Raw genomic sequence first — 23306 nt, 5'->3', positions numbered from 1 at the left:
CCACCCTGCAGCACGGCACCGCAAGGGCTTTAGCAGAAAGAACAGGGACAGTAATAAAGCTGACAGTTTAGAGAAGTAAAGTTACAGGCAGCGCTAGCACAGTCACATACAATGCAGAGAAATAACAATTCCTGCACTAACAGCGCTGATCACTCAACTACACAGACACAGGGCCTGGTAGGACACAGCGCTGCATACACAGACCTGAGCCACAGCGGAGGAGAGGTATGCGGGGGGACCCAGACCACGATGCTTCCGTCCAGCGCTTCCAGCAGCGTTCACCATGCGTTCTGGAGAAGATGGCCGCCGAGGAGCAGAGAGGAGGCTGGCCTGGGGGAGGAGCGCTGCCACAGGACCAGTCGGCAGCATGCAGAGAGGGCTGTGTGCAGCGGGGGAAGCGCCGGCTGTGAGACAGGGAAGGCGCGCTCCCCTGGCATGCATTTAACCCCTGGGACGCCGCAGCGCTACCGCTCTGCTGCGGTCCGCTGTCCCAGGGGGTAGTGGAAAGCGCAGGTTGGTCGCCTGGCTCCACGCTGCAGCCAGTCCCCAGGGAGCCCCCTGCCTGGGGACTTAGGACCATGTGACCAGCGGGGACCCACCGCGGGACCCCGCTGCTTACCTTTGTCCCCCTTGGATCCGGCCATGGTCCGGAACATCTGGGGTCACCGCTAGCTGTGACCCCAGATGCTCACCAGCATCCCCGGATCGGTACCGGCGTTCTGGTACCGGCGGGGGTGTAGGGAAGACAGCATGGACGTCAGGACTGACTGTCCATGCTGTACATCCAGATGTGCAGCCACAGCTGCACTGAAGAAAGCTTCAGGGGCTCTTCTAGCCCCCACTCCGACAGGTGCACCCGACGCCGGCCGGGCACCCAACTAAACTGGGGTGCCTTGGCTCGGGGGCGGGGTATAGGAGGGGGACCCTAGTGCATCCTGGGAGGCTGAAAAGCTTAAATCTATGGTGCCCAGCGACTGACGTCACACCTATACCCCAAGGTATCCTGTGGATACCCTATGGACCCTGAAGTAGAAACCTAAGTTTTTTCCTGGCAGCCCCCAGTTGTGGGAGAAAATGAAGAAGGAGCTGTTGACGTGTCACGTTCCGCTTCAGCTGACAGTGTTTTCACCAGCAGGTCTTTGCACCTCTGCAGGCTTGTGTCGGCCGGAAAGAGAGACACCACATAGGCTTTAAACCTAGGATCGAGCACGGTGGCCAAAATGTAGTGGTCTGATTTCAACAGATTGACCACCCTGGAATCCTGGCAAAGCGAATGAAGGGCTTCATCCACAAGTCCCACATGCCGAGTGGAATCGCTCCGTCTTAGCTCCTCCTTCACTTTCTCCAGCTGCTTCTGCAAAAGCCTGATGAGGGGAATGACCTGACTCAAGCTGGCAGTGTCTGAACTGACTTGCACAACACGGAAATCATTCTCCACTGCGCTTGAGTCAGGTGCATACCCCCTCCTTTGCCTATGTCATAGGTGGATGTATAGGCTTGAATGGCCTTTTGCTGCTCCTCCATCCTCTGAAGCATATAGAGGGTTGAGTTCCACCGCGTCACAACCTCTTGCTTCAGGTGATGGCGGGGCAGGTTCAAGAGTGTTTGCTGGCGCTCCAGTCTTCGGCACGCAGTCGCTGAATGGCGAAAGTGGCCAGAAATTTTTCGGACCACCCAAAGCATCTCCTGCACGCCCCTGTCGCTTTTCAGAAAATTCTGCACCACCAAGTTTATTGTGTGAGCAAAACATGGGACGTGCTGGAATTTGCCCAGATGTAATGCCCGCACAATATTGGGGGCGTTGTCAGATATCACAAATCCCCAGGAAAGTCTAAGTGGGGTAAGCCACTCGGCGATGATTTCCCTCAGTTTCTCTAAGAGGTTGTCGGCGGTGTGCCTCTTACTGAAACCGGTGATACACAGCGTAGCCTGCCTTGGAACGAGCTGGCGTTTCTGAGATGCTGCTACTGGTGACGCTGCTGCTGTTGCTGCGTAAGGTGATACATCTACCCAGTGGGCTGTCACAGTCATATAGTCCTTAGTCTGCCCTGTTCCACTTGTCCACATGTCCGTGGTTAAGTGGACATTGGGTACAACGGCATTTTTCAGGACACTGAGGACACTTTTTCTGACGTTTCTGTACAGTCTCTGTATCGCCTGCCTAGTGAAGTGGAATCTAGACGGGATTTGGAACCGGGGACACACTACCTCCATCAATTGTCTAAATCCCACTGCACTAATGGCGGACACTGGACGCACGTCTAACACCAACATAGCAGTCAAGGCCTCAGTTATACGTTTTGCTTCAGGATGACTGCTGTCGTACTTCATACTCCTCGCTAAGGACTGTTGGAGGGTCAATTGTTTAGTAAAAGTAGTGGTGATCCTACTTCCTCTCTGGGATGAAGAACGACTCCCAGCAGCAGCAACAGCAGCAGCAGGAGGCGTAGCAATGCAGGATCCTCCGGAGGAATCCCGGATAGGAGAGTCAGTCATGCCAGTGACATGGCCTGCACGACTACTGCCGATCCTAAGGAGGAAATTGACGAGGAGGGAGTTGACGGTGTGGTTTGCAGGCGCTTGGATACAACAGGACAACGGGATTTAGATGTCCCTGGACTGCTTACGGTCTCAGCCAAAGTTTCTGAACTTGACAGTAACTTTTTATGAACGCGCTGCAGGTGCCGTATAAGGGAGGATGTTCCTAGGTGGTTAATGTCCCTACCCCTACTTATTTCACCTTTACATATGGTACATATGGCAAGACAGTTGTTGTCCGGATTTGGATAGAAATATTGCCAGACCAAAGAGGTGGAATGTTTGGTCTTCTGCCCAGGCATGAACGTGATGGGCTTTTTCATCCCACGGACAACAACTGTCTCCCCCGGAGCCTGATCTAAACAAACCACATCACCATCAGAATCCTCCTTGCCAACTTCCTCCTCAGCGCCAGCTACACCAGTATCCTGATCCTGTTGTACTTCAACAGTGACATCTTCAATTTGCTTATCAGCAAGTGGACTGTGGGTGCTCCTTTCAGCACTTGCAGGGGGCGTGCAAATGGTGGAAAGAGCCACCTCTTTCCGTCCAGTGCTGGGAAGGTCAGGCATCGCAACCACCACCACACTTGGACTCTCCTTGGGGATTTGTGATATCTTCTTAAAACGCACAGTTCTTCGCTGTGCTTTTGCCAGCTTAACTCGTTTGATTTTTTTAGTGGGAGGAGGGCTTCCATTGTCATGTGAAGCTGAACCACTAGTCATGAACATAGGGAAAGACCTTAGCCATTCCTTGCCTTTCCACTCCGTGTCGTAAATGGCATATTGGCAAGTTTACGTTTCTCTTCAGATGATTTAAATGTTTTTTTCAAGGTCATTTTCCTGAACTTTGTCATTTGGGATTGTATGTGCCCTCTACTATGACATTGGGCATCGGCCTTGGCAGACGACGTTGATGGCATGTTATCGTCTATGTCATGGACTAGTGGCAGCAGCTTCAGCACTAGGAGGAAGTGGTTCTTGATCTTTCCCTATTTTATTTGTATCGGAGAAAGTTTGGTCCTCCATTTATGTTATATTGATATATACGTGCGGCTAAGGCGCACACAAACACAGAAAATAATTTTTTATTTTTGTTGTAGACTAGTACACTTTGTGGGTTACACCACCCTTTAAGAAATTAGCCTGCCGGCCCTTTACTTATGGGACACAGGCGCACGCTTGGCGCTGCTCCTTTGTTTATGCACGTGCAGCTACAGCCCACACAATTCACAAACACAGAAAATATTTTTTTATTTTGTTTGGAGTGCCCTTTGGGGGTTACAGCACCCTTTAGCGGTCAATCCAGCCGGCCCTTTATTTATGGGACACAGGCGCACGCTTGGCACTACTTTGTTGATGCACGTGCGGCTACTGCGCACACAATTCACAAACACAAAAAAATATTTTTTTTTATTTTGTTTGGAGTGCCCTTTGGGGGTTACAGCACCCTTTAACGGACAAGCCAGCCGGCCTTTTACTTATGGGACACAGGCGCACACTTGGCGCTGCTCCTTTGTTGATGCACGTGCAGCCACAGTGCACACAATTCACAAACACAGAAAAAATATTTATTTTTGCACTCGGGGGGAGCACCCCTGACGGACTGAGCACCCCCTGGACAACACTACAGCACCCCTTTAGGACTGGGACACTGCACAGGACTTTGGAGTGGACACAGCCCCTATGGACAACTGACTGCACAACACAGTCCAGCCAGCCCCTATGGACTTTGAAGTAGTGGACACAGCGCCTATGGACAACAGCAGCACAGCGCAGCGCAGCACAACACTACTCTGCACTACACTACACTACACAGCCCAGCCAGCCCTAACTCCCACCCTCCCTCTTCACTGTCCACAGCCGAGTGAGAAAATGGCGCCGACGCAGGTACCTTATATAGAATCCAAAACCCGTGAGACCCGGAAGGCGGGATGATGACGTTTTGCCTCGATTTCAGATCCGAGTCAGGCGGAAAAAGTCGAGCATGACTTGGATCGGGGGGGGTCGGGGGGGGTTCAGATTTCAGAAATCCGAACCCGCTCACCCCTATTAAGAACCAGCACAGGGCTTTGTAGAGCTGGTGCTGGTTCTGGAAAATCAGGGGACAAAACAAGTAGGGGTCCCCTGAAAATTCCAAATCCAGCACCGAACTCTTTCTAGCGGGGGGATAATGCCACAGCCAGGGAAAACCTTTCACCAGTTTCCCCGGCCAAAGCATTATCCCTGACCGCTAGTCAGTCCAGGCCGGGGATCCCTAGGGAGTTGGGTACATTGTATCAGTGATGTAACCACAAGATTAACCTGAGTTAACCTTGCGGCTACGATGTAGCGGTTCCCACCATAGACTTCAAAGGGGATTTCTCACCACTGAAGTCTATGGGACACACAGCCTGGCCGCATTCAGCTAATCAGGGAGCTGCTCCGACGGAGATGCTCCCTGATTGGCTGGCGGCCTCTTCAATGACGGGGAACACGTGTGCCCTGGTCATTTACGCGGAGCAAAGGTATGTGTACACACATACCTTTGCTGTGTCCGGCATGGATCAGATATTTTTGCGATGTTTTTTTTTTAACCCCTGGAATGCCTACTTGGACAACTGGATGCGATCTACGCATAGGAAAGGTGAGTATGGATTTTTTTTCAGGTGCCCCTATAGATTACTTCGGATACTAGGTGAGTATGTGTGAGTGTGCATGTATGTTTTATTAAAATTTTACTTTCACGGTGTATGTTTGTTTATTTACGTATTCCTTTAGTTGTGGAACTACAAGTGCCAGCGGGCCCGTAATGCCCCGCATGCTGGTATTTGTGGTTCTCCAAACACCAGCATGCGGGGGAGGCTTGCTGGTACTTGTGGTTCTACAACTAAAGACAATATGGAAACCTTTATTTTACACTTTACACTATCAACCCGGCACCCACCGCCCTAGGGTGCCGGGGATAGTCCCGGGCTATCAGTCTAGGCCTGGGGTTCCCAGGAGAGGGGTACCCCTTTATTGGGGGGGTACCCAACTCCCCAGGGATCCCCGGCCTGGACTGATTAGCGGTCAGGGATTATGCTTTGGCCGGGGAAACTGGTGAAAGCTTTTCCCTGGCTGTGGCATTATCCCCCCGCTAGAAAGAGTTCGGTGCTGGTTTTGGAATTTTCAGGGGACCCCTACTCGTTTTGTCCCCTGATTTTCCAGAACCAGCTCTACAAAGCCCTGTGCTGGTTCTTAATATACAGGGGCCCCCTACGCAATTTGGCCCCTGTATTTTCAGAACCAGAACATGCTTTATAAAGCCAGGGGCTGGTTATGCTTTTGGGGAGGGTGGTGCGCGTAATTTTTTTTTTACATTTACAACCTTTAACATAGTGCACACAAAAACTTTCACGTATCTCATGGATATGTGCATGTTTCTGTGTTAATCTGACCTGCTCAGGATGTACTCGCTATCCTGAAGCAGGTCTAATATTTGGGGAGTTTTGGTAATCTTTTATTTGCGAGTCTAAAACAGACACTCTATTACATTGGGCGAGTTGATTGTTTTCAATATGAAAACATCTGGATGTGAGTTTGAGAATGGGGAGTTTTAGTAACTCTGAAAAATGTGGGTTTTAGTGAACAGACACCCTATTACATTGGAGAGTTGTGTAAAATTGCGAGTTTAGCACCAAACTCGCAATTTACCAAAACTGACACCCTATTACATTTGGCCCTAAGAAATCACATGTACATAAGTATTCACGGCCTTTGCCATGAAGCTCAAAATCGAGCTCAGGTGCATCCTGCTTCCACTGATCATCTTTGAGATGTTCCTACAGCTTAAATGGAGTCCACCTGTGGTAAATTCAGTTGATTGGACATGATTTTGAAAGGCATACACCTGTCTATATAAGGTCCCACACTTGACAGTACATGTCAGAGCACAAACCAAGCATGAAGTCCAAGGAATTGTCTGTAGACCTCCGAGACAGGATTATCTCAAGGCACAAATTTGGGGAAGGGTACAGAAGAATATCTGCTGCTTTGATGGTCCCAATGAGCACAGTGGCCTCCATCATCCATAAATGGAAGAAGTTTGGAACCACCAAAACTCTTCCTAGAGTCGGCCGGCCGTCTAAACTGAGGGATCGGGGGAGAAGGGCCCTAATCAGGGAGGTGACCAAGAACCCGATGGTCACTCTGTCAGAGATACAGCATTCCTCTGTGGAGAGAGGAAAACCATCTCTGCAGCAATCCACCAATCAGGCCTGTATGGTAGAGTGGCCAGACAGAAGCCACAAAAGCACATGGCAGCCTGCCTGGAGTTTGCCAAAATGCACCTGAAGGACTCTCAGACCATGATGAGACAAAGATTGAACACTCTTCAGTGATTGCCACGCGTTATGTTTGGAAGAAACCAGGCACCGCTCATCACCAGGCCAATATCATCCCTACAGTGAAGCATGGTGGTGGCAGCATCATGCTGTGGGGATGTTTTTCAGCGGCAGGAACTAGGAGACTAGTCTGGATAGAGAGAAAGATGAATGCAGCAATGTACAGAGACATCCTGGATGAAAACCTGCTCCAGAATGCTCTTGACCTCAGACTGGAGCAACGGTTCATCTTTCAGCAGGACAACGGCCCTAAGCACACAGCCAAGATATCAAAGGAGTGGCTTCAGGACAACTCTGTGAATGTCCTTGAGTGGTCCAGCCAGAGCACAGACTTGAATCCAATTGAACATCTCTGGAGAGATCTGAAAATGGCTGTGCACCGATGCTTCCCATCCAACCTGATGGAGCTTGAGAGGTGCTGCAAAGAGGAATGGGCAAAACTGCCCAAAAATAGGTGTGCCAAGCTTGTGGCATCATTTTCAAAAAGACTTGAGGCTGTAATTGCTACCAACGGTGCATCAACAAAGTATAAAGCACAGGCTGTGAATTCTTATGTACATGTGATTTCTTAGTTGTTGTTTTTTAATTAAATTTGTAAAAATCGCCAAAAAACTTTTTACACGTTGTCATTATGGGGTATTGTGTGTAGAATTTTGAGGACAAAAATTAATTTATTCCATTTTGGAATAAGGCTGTAACATAACAAAGTGTGGAAAAAGTGAATAGCGCTGTGAATACTTTCCAGATGCACTGTATATTCCTATATTTCCCAGTAGGAGGCACATTATCCTTTAACTTGCATACTGTATTTCTTCATATATCAATTATAGAAATCTATGCCTTATAGTAATAATGGTGTACAGAGAGCAATTTGGTTCTTGTAGGTGTTACTTTTTAAGCCCCTATGATCCTTCAGTCTTCCCAGCACATAAATACTCACTCTTACTTTAATACTTCTGCTGGCCTCCTCTCCTGCATTGGCCTTCTCTAAAAATGCCTTCCTGGACCCAATCCCTTTCCTCCCTCCACTTCGCAGCCTGACAAACTGGACATTCTATTATTGCTGTACTTTATAAAGTCATGAGTGAACTACGAGTATATACTGAATCCCCTACCTACCCGCACCCTCTTTGTTTTTCTCTTTCTGTAACCCTTTCACATACACTTTTGAAAATCAATAAAAAAAATGTTTTTTAAAAAAGCTATTTTTTTAATTATGAGAAACGTTACTTTAACGATAATATCAAAATAAAGAGTATAGTAATAGGATTTCAATCATTTTCCATGGTAGAGCGCATCAAACATTTGATATATTTGCATAGGGGAGAAAAGCAATAATTTTTCTCTTATAACAGCCTCCAGTATGTTACCCGCATTGCTAGCACTTATAGATGATATGTAAACTGGACATAATAGTATTTGGCAGGTCAGGCAATTCAGGTCTTCACTGCCTAGCCACAATCAGCAGAGGATCCAGAAGAGAATACACAGATCTCATCCAAGGATTGTGGTTCCCGCTGAACTCTCGATGATTAAAGGAAAGACCATGTGTTATTCTACCATTCCCAAACTATGTTGCCATTGCATCAGTGTGTGCCCGCCAAAATCGGGGTGATGCCAGGGCTGGATAACTGCCTAGTTGTCAATAAGATAAGAAGAAACATATTATCTACTAGAGTGTGTCCATAAAGAATAACACCTAGGATGGGCTCAAGTAGTAAGTAATTGTGATGCTATTTTACAGTAACATGTATTATGTTTGTATAGGGTGGTTGCATATGTGTTCACCAATAGTTACAGATCTGCAAGTACAAATGTAAAAAATCTTCCTATTGTTTATTCAGCCTGCTTACTTGCAAAGAACAATTACTTTAGCAGTACTGGGCTCATGAAATAAGGCACTTGAACCAAATATTTGAATGTTGGATAATGGTAGCTATGATGTCAAATCATCCACGGCCTGTTCTAACACGAAATGACTGGGCATTGGTGTTTAGACTCAGTAGCCATCAATAGTATTTAAAAGCTAAATTTTTTGTGCCCACTTGTGATGCCTCAGAGGCGAATCTCTTATAACAGACATACTTGCATTCTATACAGTAAACTATTGGTATATTTTTGCAGGTTGGGTACGATATACCAGTAGTCAAAATCCTGACATACGTTGTTGACTATTCTAACCCTAACCCTACCCCTAACCAACCCATCCCGCAGCCTAACCCTAACTGCCCCCTCCCGCAGCATAACCCTATACCTCACCATTGGGATTCCGGAGCCAGTGTTGTGATGACCATTGGGATTCCGGAGGCAGTGTTATGACCGTCGGGATTCTGACTGCCAGGATCCTGACTATGGGCCTGATTCAGAGCCGCTCGTAAGCGGGCGCTCGTTTGTTCCTACCGATGTTCGCACAACTGCGCATGCGTACGGATTTTAATACGCATGCGCGAACCAGTCAGTGCGGCCGAAAATCGTGTGCGCGCTAAATAGCGAATGCCTGCTATTTTGAGTGACAGAATGAGGCGTTTGTGGGTGGTAACAGGGGAAGGTGCTTGAAAATCCGAATGCAGGCGTGCTTAAAGGTCAAAACGGGCGTTTTAAGGGTGTGCATAATTAACAAAGCAGCGTCATTGACCACGTCACTTGGTTGTTTTATAGTCAGAACTGCTCGCATGATTGTGGTAGGAAAAAACAACCACAAGAATAGCGAGCAGTTCAGACGCCTTTCGATTAATCTAATAAATAGCGGACATGACGTATGATGCGAGCGGTCAGGGGGCGTTTTTTTTCAAAATTACGTTTGCATGTTTTGTTCGCTCGTTCAGACATAGAGGCGTGAACAGACAGCAAAGAGCGAACGGTTCATTTAAATAGCCAGCCCCTTTTTCTGAACGAGCGAGCGCAAATAGCGTCCAGCTCTGAATCAGGCCCTATATCCCATTATGTCTACGGTGTGCAATATAAGCAGGCAGTTGAGAACATTGGAGGAAGCAACCAAATTATTGAGCTGTAAGGAATCGTACAAGGAATCGTACCTGCACTTCGTAGATTAGGGTCTAGATCTGGCATCTCCTTGGCAGCTTCTGGGCTTACACTATAGATAGATGCACCGGCTTCATTAGTAATGCTGCAAAATAAAATAATAGGTATATTAGTTAATACAGCCCCATATTCTGGGCACTGATTACTTTCTTGCTCTTTAAGGGTAAATATCCACTGGCATTTCAGAGTTTGTCTTCAGCTCAAGAAAAAAATGCTATTAAAGATGAAAGTAAAATGCATGTGATGTATGCTTGATGTGTATTCTTATCTGCAATTTAGCTATTACTGTCTAGATCCAATATAGAAAATGAAACAAGAATTGTTTGAAAAAAAGTGCGACAGCAACACAGCGAAGAAAAGCACAAATGTGATGACGCGCTTAGAGACACATATCTCTAACACCGAAGAATAAGTACTTAAGGAATTTATCAAATCATTTGTGTGTTACTGTAATTTTCAGACCAACATTAAATCATGAATTACATTTTCTTGCCCCTCATATACATTTCCAGTTTTTTAATTCAGAATGGAAGTTGCTCAATCAATTTATTGGTCCATCACAGGTGCATGTAAGGGAGGGGCTAATCTACACAGGAAAGTTCGCTCAGCACACTGCAACAGCCCAGCTAAAGAGACTTAAGACTTTAGTATATTTACTAAAGTGCAGGTTTTTAGAATGGAGATGTTGCCCATAGCAACCAATCAGATTCTACTTAACATTTATATAGCACCTACTAGAAGATAAATAGCTAGAATCTGATTGGTTGCTATGGACGACATCTCCACTTCAAAATACCTGCACTTTAGTAAATATACCCCTTACATCCTACTTGATAATAGCAATGCAAAGATTTCAGTTATACATTTGTAACCATATGGCACCCAAATTGGTGCTATTATCTGGTAGCGTAGCAACACAACAGCAGAGACACCTTGCAATTGCTGTTGGCTTTCCATATGCCTGCAAATATATGTAACTGAGATAATTGGTTTAAGAGAGGGGAGGGCCCGTGTGCAGCCTTCGTGTGGGCTAGTCTCTAGTAGCGCAGTAGACACTGCCTTTGTGCATGCTCAGGCCTATCTGTGTTTCTGGAGATTTCTCTACTGTGCAAATCTCCGGAAAAATGGGCGCCGCAATATTTTCCTATGATTTCTGTTTGTAGCACTGGCCGAGGCAGGGAGTAATTATAATTATATGGTGCAGGGTGTGCAGTGTGGGGCCCCCTGGACCCAGAGGCCTGTGTGCACCACTCACCCTGCACCCATTTTAGATAAGCCAACGAACAGAGATCTCTGTATTGCTATTGTTCCAGACGATACCGATCCAGGTACCTGTATCCACCTTACCTCAGTTGCAAAGATGTTTTGTCCAGTTTGTCTGGAAAACAAACTTTACAAACTTAAGACTTGCTACTTACAATGGAGAAAGGGGTTTTCTGGATATTAAACATCATTCTTTAGCATCTGACCAAAGTCAGGCAAAAGACTGCTTTACATCAAATCATGTTGGATAAACTTTCCCTGTTCTTGATTGTTGGTGTCCCGGCTAAGTTGACAACTGCCCTGATGGTTTCAACTCTGTCCTAACCTTTTCCTGCCGCATTTAGAATCACTGTAGGCATCCCTTTAAAACGATCTCTCTCCCCTCCCTTCATACCTTCCTAAGGGACAACTTTAAATGTCCTAGTCTCATTTTTATTCTAGTTTCAAGAGGGCATCACAACCTTATTTATGGTCAATGTGAACCATCAGGGGTCCTTCAACAAAAAAATTATTTTTCGCTCTATTGGTGACCACAAAGCAACCTGCTACACCAAGATATGAGCTGGGACGCCACTCATAGTCCACAATGAGAGAAAAGGTATTAATGGAGAACGCATCCATTTATCTAAACAGAAGTTTCCACAATGTCTCACAAATATGGAGCCTATGGTTCTGCTACAACAAGCCAATCGATTAAGGCAATCTTTCAAAGGGTTTCTCAGACTTTTATGGTATCTTAAAACCATTTCTCACTTCCAATTTGTTTAAAAAATATAAGTACAAACCACCCGCAACTTGGTGCTCAGCAAGATAAGAATTAGATTCGGTCTGACAGGGTCCTCGGCTTCAGCTTCTATGACCACCTCCCATCCCTTACATCTTCAAAATATGTTGCATATAACACATGACCAATAAATGATTAATTTGCGTTAGATCTATGGTGTTCTAAAGCAGAAAAAAGAGCCTGAGGGAAAACTTACCTGCAGGAAACTGACTTTGCAGCCATTAACATGTAAAATAAAATAGTTAAAGACCCCGTTTTCGACCCTGCCCCTTCCACCCTTCTGGATTTCTGAGGATTAATAACAAATTATATGCTATTGCATATTGTGATCCTCTTATTTTGTCTTTCCTTTATGCTTCACAATTTCTACCCCTCTTTTTCTATATTTTTGTTTATTTTAGAAAAAAATTTATTGTTAAAACTTTTCCCAAGTTATGTTTTATTATTCAGCGTGTTATTTTTTGTATACCAGTAGAATGTTTAATATTGGTTCTGACATCTATTATTTTACTGTGATTTATTCGATATTTTTGGATGTTCTTTCATTCTTTAATAAAAATTATGTGATCAGAAAAAAACAAATAGTTATAGACCAGTAGAGGGAGCCGCACTCACTTTATTACCACTTGCACAGCTACAGTACTTTATATGCCACTTTCTGGTGGCCAGTATACTGAAAATGTCTAATTAGAAGAAACATCTTGGTGGAATTAACCATCCTGTTACATAGGTCACCTTTCATCCAAAAATAACATTTGTTTTTCAAGACTAATCTGGAATAATCCCAAAATACATGTGAAAAAACTGCAGGCTTTATGTAATTGGCTCAATCAGTGCCTGTAGTTTAGCAACAGTTGAACAGACACAAGTTGCCTATCTCTGCTGCATGTATTTTACAGCAAAAGGCAACAATAAGTAACATACATATCACAATTAACTAATAAAAAAACAAAGAAATGTACTTGAAGCACCATTAAACACACTTTTAAACCAATCTCTGCAGGACAGTGGTGTGCTGAGGCTGACAAATGTAATACCACCAAACAAATAAGGCAGTCTGTTATGAATATAGATCTGTGAATCTCGCATCAATAGCATGGAAATGAATGGAATCATAAAAATAAAAAATAAATTATTACTATTTACTATGTAGAGTCAAACAATTTGCAATGTCCAAGGCAGTGTGGGATTGCTGCTATGGGATCATGTCAGTCAAAACTAAGCAAAAATTTACTAAGCAGCTGCTTTGCAAGCTGCGGATTATCGGAGTGCTTAACCCTGAAAATTAAAACGGCAATCCAGTTAAAAGCCAAACAAAGAGCATTACAAAAGTCGCTGCTTAGTAAATAGAACTCCCTAGTCGTAACTTAAGTGATAAATTACTGGATATACCTTATTTTGATTTCTGTCAAGATATTTACAGATGTGTCCTCATACACATAGCGTCTTTTTGTCATTTGGCGCAAGATGCTTGGTGCGACTTACATGCTTGACCACAGTTAGCTCAGTATATTTTTTCTTAAATATTACATCTTAGTTGCATGGTTGCCACATACAAAGCCGCTCACAGTGTACCAGCAACGCTAGGTTACTACTTTTGTTGCAAAGGAATTGGTACAAAATGTGTATAAAGTCGCAGATTATGCATAATAAACGTGGCGGGAGCAACGGCTGTGGCCACTCGTATCAAAGTCTTTTTTTACACAGATTTTTTACTTAGTGGCACACATAAGTACAACTACAGCCATCCCAGTGGTCAGTGCATGCCTACAATGTATTTTTGATGCAAATTTTAACAAAAAAAATTGCCAAGTCTGTGGCGGATCAAACGGGGCTATTTGCCATGATTAGAGCAAAGGTACACAAGGACACATCTGTAATAGGGTAATACCATAATAACTATATCGAAAGTAAAAATACTTGTAAATCACTAAAGGATAGCTAAATGAAAAATGGGCTGAGGATACATAGTTGCAGATAATTGTGTAAGCTCATAGAAAGGACTGGTAACAGGCGGATAACTGAAACGATCAGTCCTAGGTCATCTTCTGTGTAATGTATCACTAGTGATATTACTTGTGGTCTACAAGGAAAGGGATGTCTTACTGCATTTGTAATTGAATACATCAAAATGTAAAATAAGTTATAAGTGACACAAAATCCAGACGTAGAACATTATTACTGCTATGTAATGTAAATGAGGTCACTAAGCAGTGGGAATAGCGAGTAAAATAGGAAGAGATATTAGTAGCAGGAAGAGGATAAATATATAAACAATAATAATTCCTTATTTATATAGCACCTATCTTCCAACAGGCCTCAAAGCACTTTACATTATTGCAGAGGGCGAGGCAGCCACATTGGGTACGCTCAGTTTTCCTGCACCATTGGAGATTACAGTCTAAACACACACACAAATCGAACCCAAGCCCCATGTGCTGTGAGACAACAATGATAACCACTATGTCACTGTGTTGCATGTATAATTCCCATAGCAAACTCTCACCTGGAGACCTGTGTACAGTTCTAGAGACATTAACTTGAAAGTCTATTAATAAAATAAAAAAAAACTTTCAGAAAAGGTCTACTATGGTGGTCAGGGGCGCCGAGGAAGGGAAGGGGTGGGATTGTGTACTAATTACCCGTGCCCAGGCTTGTTGGAGGGGCCTTGTGGGGAACGAGTCCGTCGCCACTACCCCATCTGCTGTGCTGGGTCCAGGTAGGCTGTAGCCGTTAAGCAGCAGCAGTCTCCTCTGCCTGCTGTAGAGGGCATAACCACGCCTCCACATTTAGGTCATGCCCTCTACAGTACCCGGCCCTGCTCTCTACAGCCCTGATGATGGAGCCCAGGCTACATAACAAAACTGATCAAAAAAGACTTCACAAGTTGAACTTGTACAACTTAGAGTAGAGACGGGACAGAAGTGATATGACAGATGTTTCAAAAGTATTAACTGAGTTATAGTGAAATCTTAAAAAATAACAAAATAACTAACCCCATCCACAAAAAATAAAGTTTTTTTCTGTTGGGGGATTTTACATTTCTATGACATTTCTATGTTTATGGAATTTATGAAACAGCCGAACTCAAACTCTAGTGTGGTATATTATGTTCACTTTCAGAATGTCGACAGCATAATGTCGATATGGTTTGAATATCAACATTTACCATATTAACATTCATGTCGACACAGACATAATGTTGACATTGTGAATGTGTCGGCAATGGGATTTTACTTGTAAACGTAACCTAATCTAACCCTAATTGCAGTCTAACCCTAAATCTGACAATCTAACTGTCGATATTGTGAATGTCTACTTTCTGACTGCATACCATATATTGTATAGAGGACATCTATCAGCAAAAACTTCCCATTAGGATCAATTGAGATTCCAGCCAGAAAACAGCTATCCTACAGCTATACTAGTTTACAGATTCGACCCAGACGTGTCCAGAGGGAGAGATGGCTACTATAAGAACCAGAAGCATACAGTAGATGTGAGTCACAGCAATGAATAGATGTAATATGCAGATGCTGCAATTCCATTCTGCAAGGTCTGTTTTGTTTTAATTGGCTAATCTGACTCATGTACAATAAACAATACTGACAGGATTAGAATTAGGTGCTTCATTAATACAATTATAAAATAGTGATATTACGAATTAAATATAATACATAAGAAAATTCAGTAAAATTGAACTTGGACTACCAAAAATGCTTTAGTTATTTTTCTAACATTCCATAAACTTCAACCATACTATTTTGAACAAATTGTAATATTCTTGTTTATTAAAGATATCCAAAGTGCCTCACTGATGTAACTAGTCCCTCCTAAACGAAGGCTACATGCTAATGAATAATGGATCACTCTTCATTGTCCATAGTTGAAGGGGCTACTTTATGCCCCTAATTTCAAAATGATTTATTGTTGTTAAAAATAACCTAAAAAGGTTCTAACACTGTTGTAAATATATCACTGTACTATATTTAATTCTTACACCCACTGTAGAAGGAGACTGAATCCTAAACACGACTAACAGATTTTCACTGGAATTAGGCGTTTGCATTTATTTAACCCATGACATCTCCTGAACCATCTCTAGTACAGGACGATGAAACCAAATGGTTCAGAAAGGCTGCAAATAATTGAATATCCCTGCATTATTATAGATAGTATTATGTTGCTATACTGTCAGATTTGGGATTATATTTTACAATATTTTCTTGCTATGTCAGTCTTCTTAATGAAAAAATAAATAAATAAATAAAAATTATATATATATTCAATACAAGAAAAAAATAATTCAAGATGTTTTTCTCAACTGCTTTATTCACAATGCTTCTAGAAGAACGGACAGGTTTTGGAGTGACCGTACTTGGGCAGATTTGACATGTAAAACAATTTTTAAAAATCAATTCAGGACACTACAACACTGTAATAATCTGGGCATGTACTGTATGTGCTAATTGATCAATTCAATAAGAGCATTTCAGACAGGTTAAGCTGAATCAATAAGTGTCTGAGCATGCTAGCTTGTGTTAGATGTACAAGCTGCTTTGTTTCTGTATTTCAGTATAAAGTGAATTTGGAGACAGAACCATTCATTAAATCATCAGATAGTCACTTTATACATCTCCTGTAGCATTCAATCATATATCTGGGCTCAGGCTATACAGGCAATGCTATGAGCAAGGTTTCAAACGCTCCTAATTAAAAGCAATTTATTAGTGTTTTCTATAATACAGGCGAACTAGTTACTAGCATTGTGGTAGTGTTTCGTTTGCGTTCCAAAGACTAGTAATAACACAAATAACAAGCAGTAACGCAACAATGGTGGCTACCTGGCCCAATAGAGTTATAATACTAAGGCCTATTGTGTGCAACAATTAAAAGTGACAAATCAATAACAGTAACAAAACAGAGATGATAATAATAATAAATTGTGCCAAATTGTTATTGGTAAAATCAGCTATCCACTATAAACGCTATGTAACACAGATATTAAAAATAAATAAATAAAAATCTGAACTGAGTTATGTAACAATTAAAATATCTGTTGGTAACAATGGGGGCGATTCAATTCAAGGCGAATTGAATAGCGCCGGGAGCGAGCTCCTGGAGCTATTCAATTCAGTGCGCTGTGTGGTCAGAAAATGGCGGTTATTGCAGTCATCGCGCCTTTGCAAGGGTGTGAAAGCGCAGTAACCGGCATTCTCTGACCAAAGTGCCGGGCACGTGGCTGTTAGCGCCGCGCTATGTAGAAAAACAGCCGTGCACCCAGCACTTTGGTCGGATTTCTCCTTGCATCCCCAGGGGGGGTGCGAGAAGAATTCCTTAGCGCGCCCAAACTGCGCGGTGTATTGAATAGCTGCGAGAGCTGAGCGACCCAGCGACTGGCAGCGGGATAAGGCTGTAGTTTACAGGCAAAGTTTTCACCTCAATATTAAAATTGGATAGTGAAACAACTTTAACCCAACAGTGACTTCAGTTTAGTTTAGTTAGTTTTGTTTTGTGGGAAATGAGTTATGTAACGATTAAAATATCTGTTGGTAACAATGTTAGGAATCTGTGTTTTTTTTTTATATATGCACATTTTACACGTTATGTTGAATAAAATAGTGTGCAGGAATATACACCCCTATACCTAATGCAGCGAGCGCCAATCAGACAAGATAAAAGCAAAGGAACAAGCAGAGGTACTTTTGTTTTAACAATCACAGTGAATTCCATCCTAAATGCACTCTACAGACTACTTTCTGTATAATTTATCCCATCTCTTCTAAACAATCAAGGGAATGCAGTTGTATTTTTGGAAAAAGTTCACACAGCTAAAACAAGGTAAAAAACAAAATATAAAAATTTAAATCTACACAGTAGAAAAAAAATATGACACTAGCGCCATCTACTGGTCAGAAAAAATAATAGTAATACCAGGTAACTCAGCCATCCCTTGTAAAAGTCACCGAGTTGACAGTGAACATATAAAAGAAGCATGATTTGTCACTCAAATCCACTTTTCAAAATACACTCACCTGTAAATGGAGACAATCAGCAAAAATTGCATTGTATATATGGTGCGTAAACACATATTTTTGAATTCAATAATCTGTGTTAGTAAGAGACATGCAGTTTGACAATACTTTGTATTTTGTTTTAATGTTTTCATAGATAACAGCAAAAACAACAATTATTGCAGACACAAAAAAATGAAATACTAAGGAAAAGAACCATCATAACAAACAGGATGTATTGTATTCTTCTACCGATTGTGCCAGTATACTCGCCTATAATAGGTGAAAGTTGTGATTGATGAACATCTTCAACATGTTTCAGCCAGAAGAAATACAGGAAAAACACTCAATAGTGTGCACTGAATAAAACGGATTCAGAGATGGACGGATTTACACAGCCGCACACTAGCGGCTGTGTAATTCCGTCCATCTCAGATGCAAATGCAGAAGGAGTTTTCAGACACCTACCTGTACTTGCTGCATTTGCGATCATTATCGCAACCATCGCGACTGACGGCCACGCCTTTGGTCAGGCTGCGGGAGCTGAAGCTTCCCGCACCCTAGCCGGGTGCTTGTCACTCTTAAGAGGGCAGGAATCTGCATTCACCGACGCAGACTCTGGAGGGTCTGCGAGCGAGATCGCAGGACCCGCTCCGAACATGCGTATAGGGTCCGGCTCAGACCACTCAACATCAGGACTGTACGTTTATCATCGGATGAATGTACATCTCTGAATCAAGCCCAAAGTGTGGAATGTAGAACGGAGGTACAGTAAATTGCTCATATTAAGCTAGTGATAGTGGGGCTGATTCAGAGGTGGACGTTCGGGTGATATGAGCTGCAAGTGAACGATGCTTTTTGAACAGCCCATGCCCAGGGGCCACACTGCACATGTGCAGATCTGGTCCTGCGTCTGTGGACAAAGTGCGGCTGCAGACATTGGCTTAGTGACAGCCTGCACAGTTTGGGGGCGGGGAGGTGGGCCGTTTCATAAAACAGAGACGTGAAGACACAGTTTGTGAGGGGTGGTGAATAGTAATAGCTGCCTAAACCAGCACACTTCTAAACACAATAGCTTATATGATATAAAGAAAATCTTGGTCCCAATGACATCAAGCCACATACATGATGATAGAAATGGGGCACATCTGATGATTTAGTCCAAAAGAAGTCATGTAAAAGACACAAAGAACACAAATGAAAACAGAATCCTACTGTACAAGAGACACAACAAAGTAATTCTCTATTTCTTTGGGTATAATTCCTGCAACCATTGATATGGTAGAATGAGAATTGAAAGACTGAAAGAAATTTATGATATGCCCAAATTTTCTATATTTTCTGTAACTATAATGTCTGAGGGGTGGGAAGCAGGGTGGTAACTAATCCCAACAGACAGCAAGGGGTCAATTCAATTACTGTAGCAGTGAGTTGGCTTACGGAAGCCCTGGACTCTCTTATATTTGGTTAGAGCCCATAGGGCTCCGTATAAAAATCTGCAAGTCTAGGATGAGACAGGGGAGAGAAGCGGGTGAGATGAGGGTCCGTTTCTACACCGTTGCATTGGCTCTTCGCCAGACTTGCAGCTAATTGAACTGACCCCTTGTATTGAACTAGGACTTTAACATGAATTTCTGTTGGACTAAATCATCAGAGTTCTATGGTCATGTATAAGGTTTGATATTGTGATTGCGCTGGGACTAATATTTCCTTTAAATTGTATAACCAACAGAAATAGATTTCCAATCGGAGACATAACACAAGTCCTAGTCATATCCTTCAAAGCGTTTCACAAAGTCTGCTTCTCAGATAGTCCTTACAATTTAGGACTTGACTAAAGAAGCAGGTGGAGCTCTGTGACATCAGATGTTACACGTGAAGGAGAGGAACAGTATCTTTATTGTATTTTGGATTGAAAACCTATGCTATAGGTGTTTTTTTAGCTCAGATTTTTGTATCACTTTTGTGAGTGCAAACAAATGTTCTTTATATTAGGCATTAAGTTCATATAACATGCTCTTATGGTCAAAATACTGTTTTTGGATAAATAAGGTAATGTATTCTAATTTCCAAGCCGATAACATCACCAGTTTAAGGTGAGCAATATACCTCCGTTCTATATTTAATCAGTGTAAAACATTGGATGTTCTTTATATGTCTTCTGGTTGAGACATGCTGAGGGACCATACATACTGCAGACATATTTTGGGCAAATTAGTTTAATATAGAAAATATTACAGAAAGACGGAATTGTCTTTTAACAAGACCACTGATTGATTGATTCATTCATTGATTTATAGAATAGGTACAGAAACTACAATATTGTATATTTAGCGGTTAGCTGCTTCATTTTTATTTTAGGAAGGATTGCAAGTGACATGACATGTAAAAAAATTTTTGCGATTTTTGCAAATTTAATAAAAAAAAAAAATGAAGTACATAAGTATTCACAACCTTTGCTCAATACTTTGTTGATGCACGTTTGGCACCAATTACAGCCTCAAGGCTTTTTGAATATGATGCCACAAGCTTGGCACACCTATCTTTGGCCAGTTTCGCCCATTACTCTTTGCAGCACCTCTCAAGCTCCATCAGGTTGGATGGGAAGCGTCGGTGCACAGCCATTTTCAGATCTCTTCAGAGATGTTTAATTGGATTCCAGTCTGGGCTCTGTCTGGGCCACTCAAGGACATTCACAGAGTTGTCCTGAAGCCACTCCTTTGATATCTTGGCTGTGTGCTTAGGGTCGTTGTCCTGCTGAAAGATGAACTGTCGCCCCAGTCTGAGGTCAAGAGCGCTCTTGAGCAGGTTTTCATCCAGGTTGTCTCTGTACATTGCTGCATTTATCTTTCCCTCTATCCTGACTAGTCTCCCAGTTCCTGCTGCTGAAAAACATCCCCACAGCATGATGCTGCCACCACCATGCTTCACTGTAAGGATAGTATTGGCCTGGTGATGAGCGGTGCCTGGTTTGCTCCAAACATAACGACTGGTATTCACGCCAAAGAGTTCAATCTTTGTCTCATCAGACCAGAGAGTCCTTAAGGTGCATTTTGGCAAACTCCAGGTGGGCTGCCATGTGCATTTTACTAAGAAGTGGCTTCCGTCTGGTCACTCTACCATACAGGCCTGATTGGTGGATTGCTGCAGAGATGGTTATCCTGAAGGTTTTCCTCTCTCCACAGAGGAATGTTGTAGCTCGGACAGAGTGACCATCGGGTTCTTGGTCACCTCCCTGACTTGGGCCCTTCTCCCCCGATCGCTCAGTTTAGACGGCCGGCCAACTCTAGGTAGAGTCCTGGTGGTTCCAAACTGGAGGCCTCATTGGGACCTTCAAAGCAGCAGATATTTTTCTGTACCCTTCCCCAGATTTGTGCCCCAGGACAATCCTGTCTCGGAGGTCTACAAACAATTCCTTGGACTTCATGCTTGGTTTGTGCTCTGACATGCACTGTCAAGTGTGAGACCTTATATAGACAGGTGTATGCCTTTCAAAATCATGTCCAATCAACTGAATTTATCACAGGTGGACTCCAATTAAGCTGTAGGAATATCTCAAGGATGATCAGTGGAAACAGGATGCACCTGAGCTCAATTTTGAGCTTCATTGCAAAGGCCGTGAATACTTATGTACTTGTTTGTTCGATTTTTATTAAATTTGCAAAAATCTCAAAAAAACGTTTTACACGTGGTCATTATGGGGTATTGTGTGTAGAATTTTGAGGACTAAAATGAATTTATTTCATTTTGGAATAAGGCTGTAACATAACAAAATGTGGAAAAAGTGAAGCGTTGTGAATACTTTCCGGATGCACTGTAGTGGCCAAGATTGGTACAATAGGGGCACCTGCGGGCCTACATACTGTATGTTATATACTGTAAAACGTATTGTAAAATAAAACAAGAAATGGAACAATTCCACACAGATGTTGTATAAAATCTATCCTAAAAAAAGCTTACTTCATACAGCAACAACAGGCTGCAAAAAGATATTCAGAAGACCTGACTGCACTTGCTATATCTAACACCTGTCAACCTCCGCATGCATGTCCGTAATAATAATGTGTGACTTTCTTCTGTGACAGGTGAAGCCGACATCCACTGGAGAGCGGAAATCACAAAACACTGAGTGGAAAGAGAAGCCGAATGTTTATAGAGTAACTCAGCCTAACAACGGCAGCCTTAGATCCCAGAGACTATGTGATGCCGAGTCTGTGCAGCGCTGTCTCTCCTGTCCATTCATCTATAAACCATGCCCTGAGAACATCCTTATAAGAGGCAGGACAATCAGATATCTGTCTTTAGCTTGTCTGAAAATGATGACATTTTTCAGTAGGAAAAGGGTTCAAATGGCAGGTGTCAGAGACTTTTAGCTTCACACGTCATGCTAGGAGGCAGGAAAGACAACGCTAGCGTGTGCTCATGTCAGACCCACACAGAGGATTGCACGGAGACCGCACGTTTGAAAAGAGCAAAACCTCACAGCCTGTTACATCAACCCAGTGCCAGGCTGTGCGATCAGAGCAAAGCTGCTTGCTGCACATTCGTCCTGGGGAGAAATGTACGTCCTCAGACACCGGTGAGAGGAGAGAAAAGCTGCTTTGACACCTCACAGGCCTAAAGGTGACAGTTACCTGTGGGTGCCCCCACTTTGTGTATTGACAGGATGCAAGAACAGGTCCTGTCGTGTAGAGTCAGGTGAGAAGACATTACATCTCTGAAGTCTAATAAAACTTTCAGCAGCCGTGAAAGCAAGTCACTATACATAGAAATACAGTGCAGAAACAGGAGCCGAGCTCTGCTATAGAGGCCATAATACTCATGTTCGTCCACCGGCTAATATGCAGTCACAGACATTTCAGATCTGTGTGTATTCACAACTTCCAATAAGTCTTATTACTAATACCTGACCCCCATTCTTTCACCACTGGATAAAATCACGAGTACAATTGTAAGCTTTACTACCCATGTTTATTTTGGCACTACCACGTGAGAAAGATTCAAGCCACTGCGTGACAATGCAATGCCAGAGTTTTTAAATTTTTTACATTAATGTGACCACTAGATGTCAGTGTTTTATTTAACACTTACAATTGTCCACCGCATATAGCTTTAAGCTGAGCATGCCCATCACATACATTTCAGTGCCCCGTATAGTAGCCCCACGATGCCAGATTTAGCAGCCTCATGCTTGGAGGAGCAGTGTAGAGACCAGGACTGTGGTTGGACCATTATGGTCAGGCCCCCCTCACCTCCGTACCCCAGGGGATGCGTTGGCTGTAGTTTTGCATCTGGCTATACC

At 43.1% G+C, this 23306-nt stretch overlaps 1 protein-coding gene across 1 annotated transcript in view; it reads right to left on the bottom strand.

Annotated features, from left to right (window-relative positions):
• The window catches only part of SRBD1 (S1 RNA binding domain 1), a 266191-nt gene that overhangs the window by 147032 nt on the left and 95853 nt on the right, over positions 1-23306 (bottom strand). Inside the window, exon 16 of the mRNA XM_088477514.1 lies at positions 9937-10028. Within this exon, the coding sequence (XP_088333640.1) occupies positions 9937-10028 (92 nt within the window). The remainder of the gene's footprint in view (positions 1-9936; positions 10029-23306) is intronic.

This window comes from Taudactylus pleione, unplaced genomic scaffold, assembly GCF_031769625.1.
Source record: "Taudactylus pleione unplaced genomic scaffold, aTauple2 ptg000201l, whole genome shotgun sequence".
NCBI lineage: Eukaryota > Metazoa > Chordata > Amphibia > Anura > Myobatrachidae > Taudactylus > Taudactylus pleione.
This window is presented reverse-complemented; position numbering and strand designations above follow the sequence as displayed.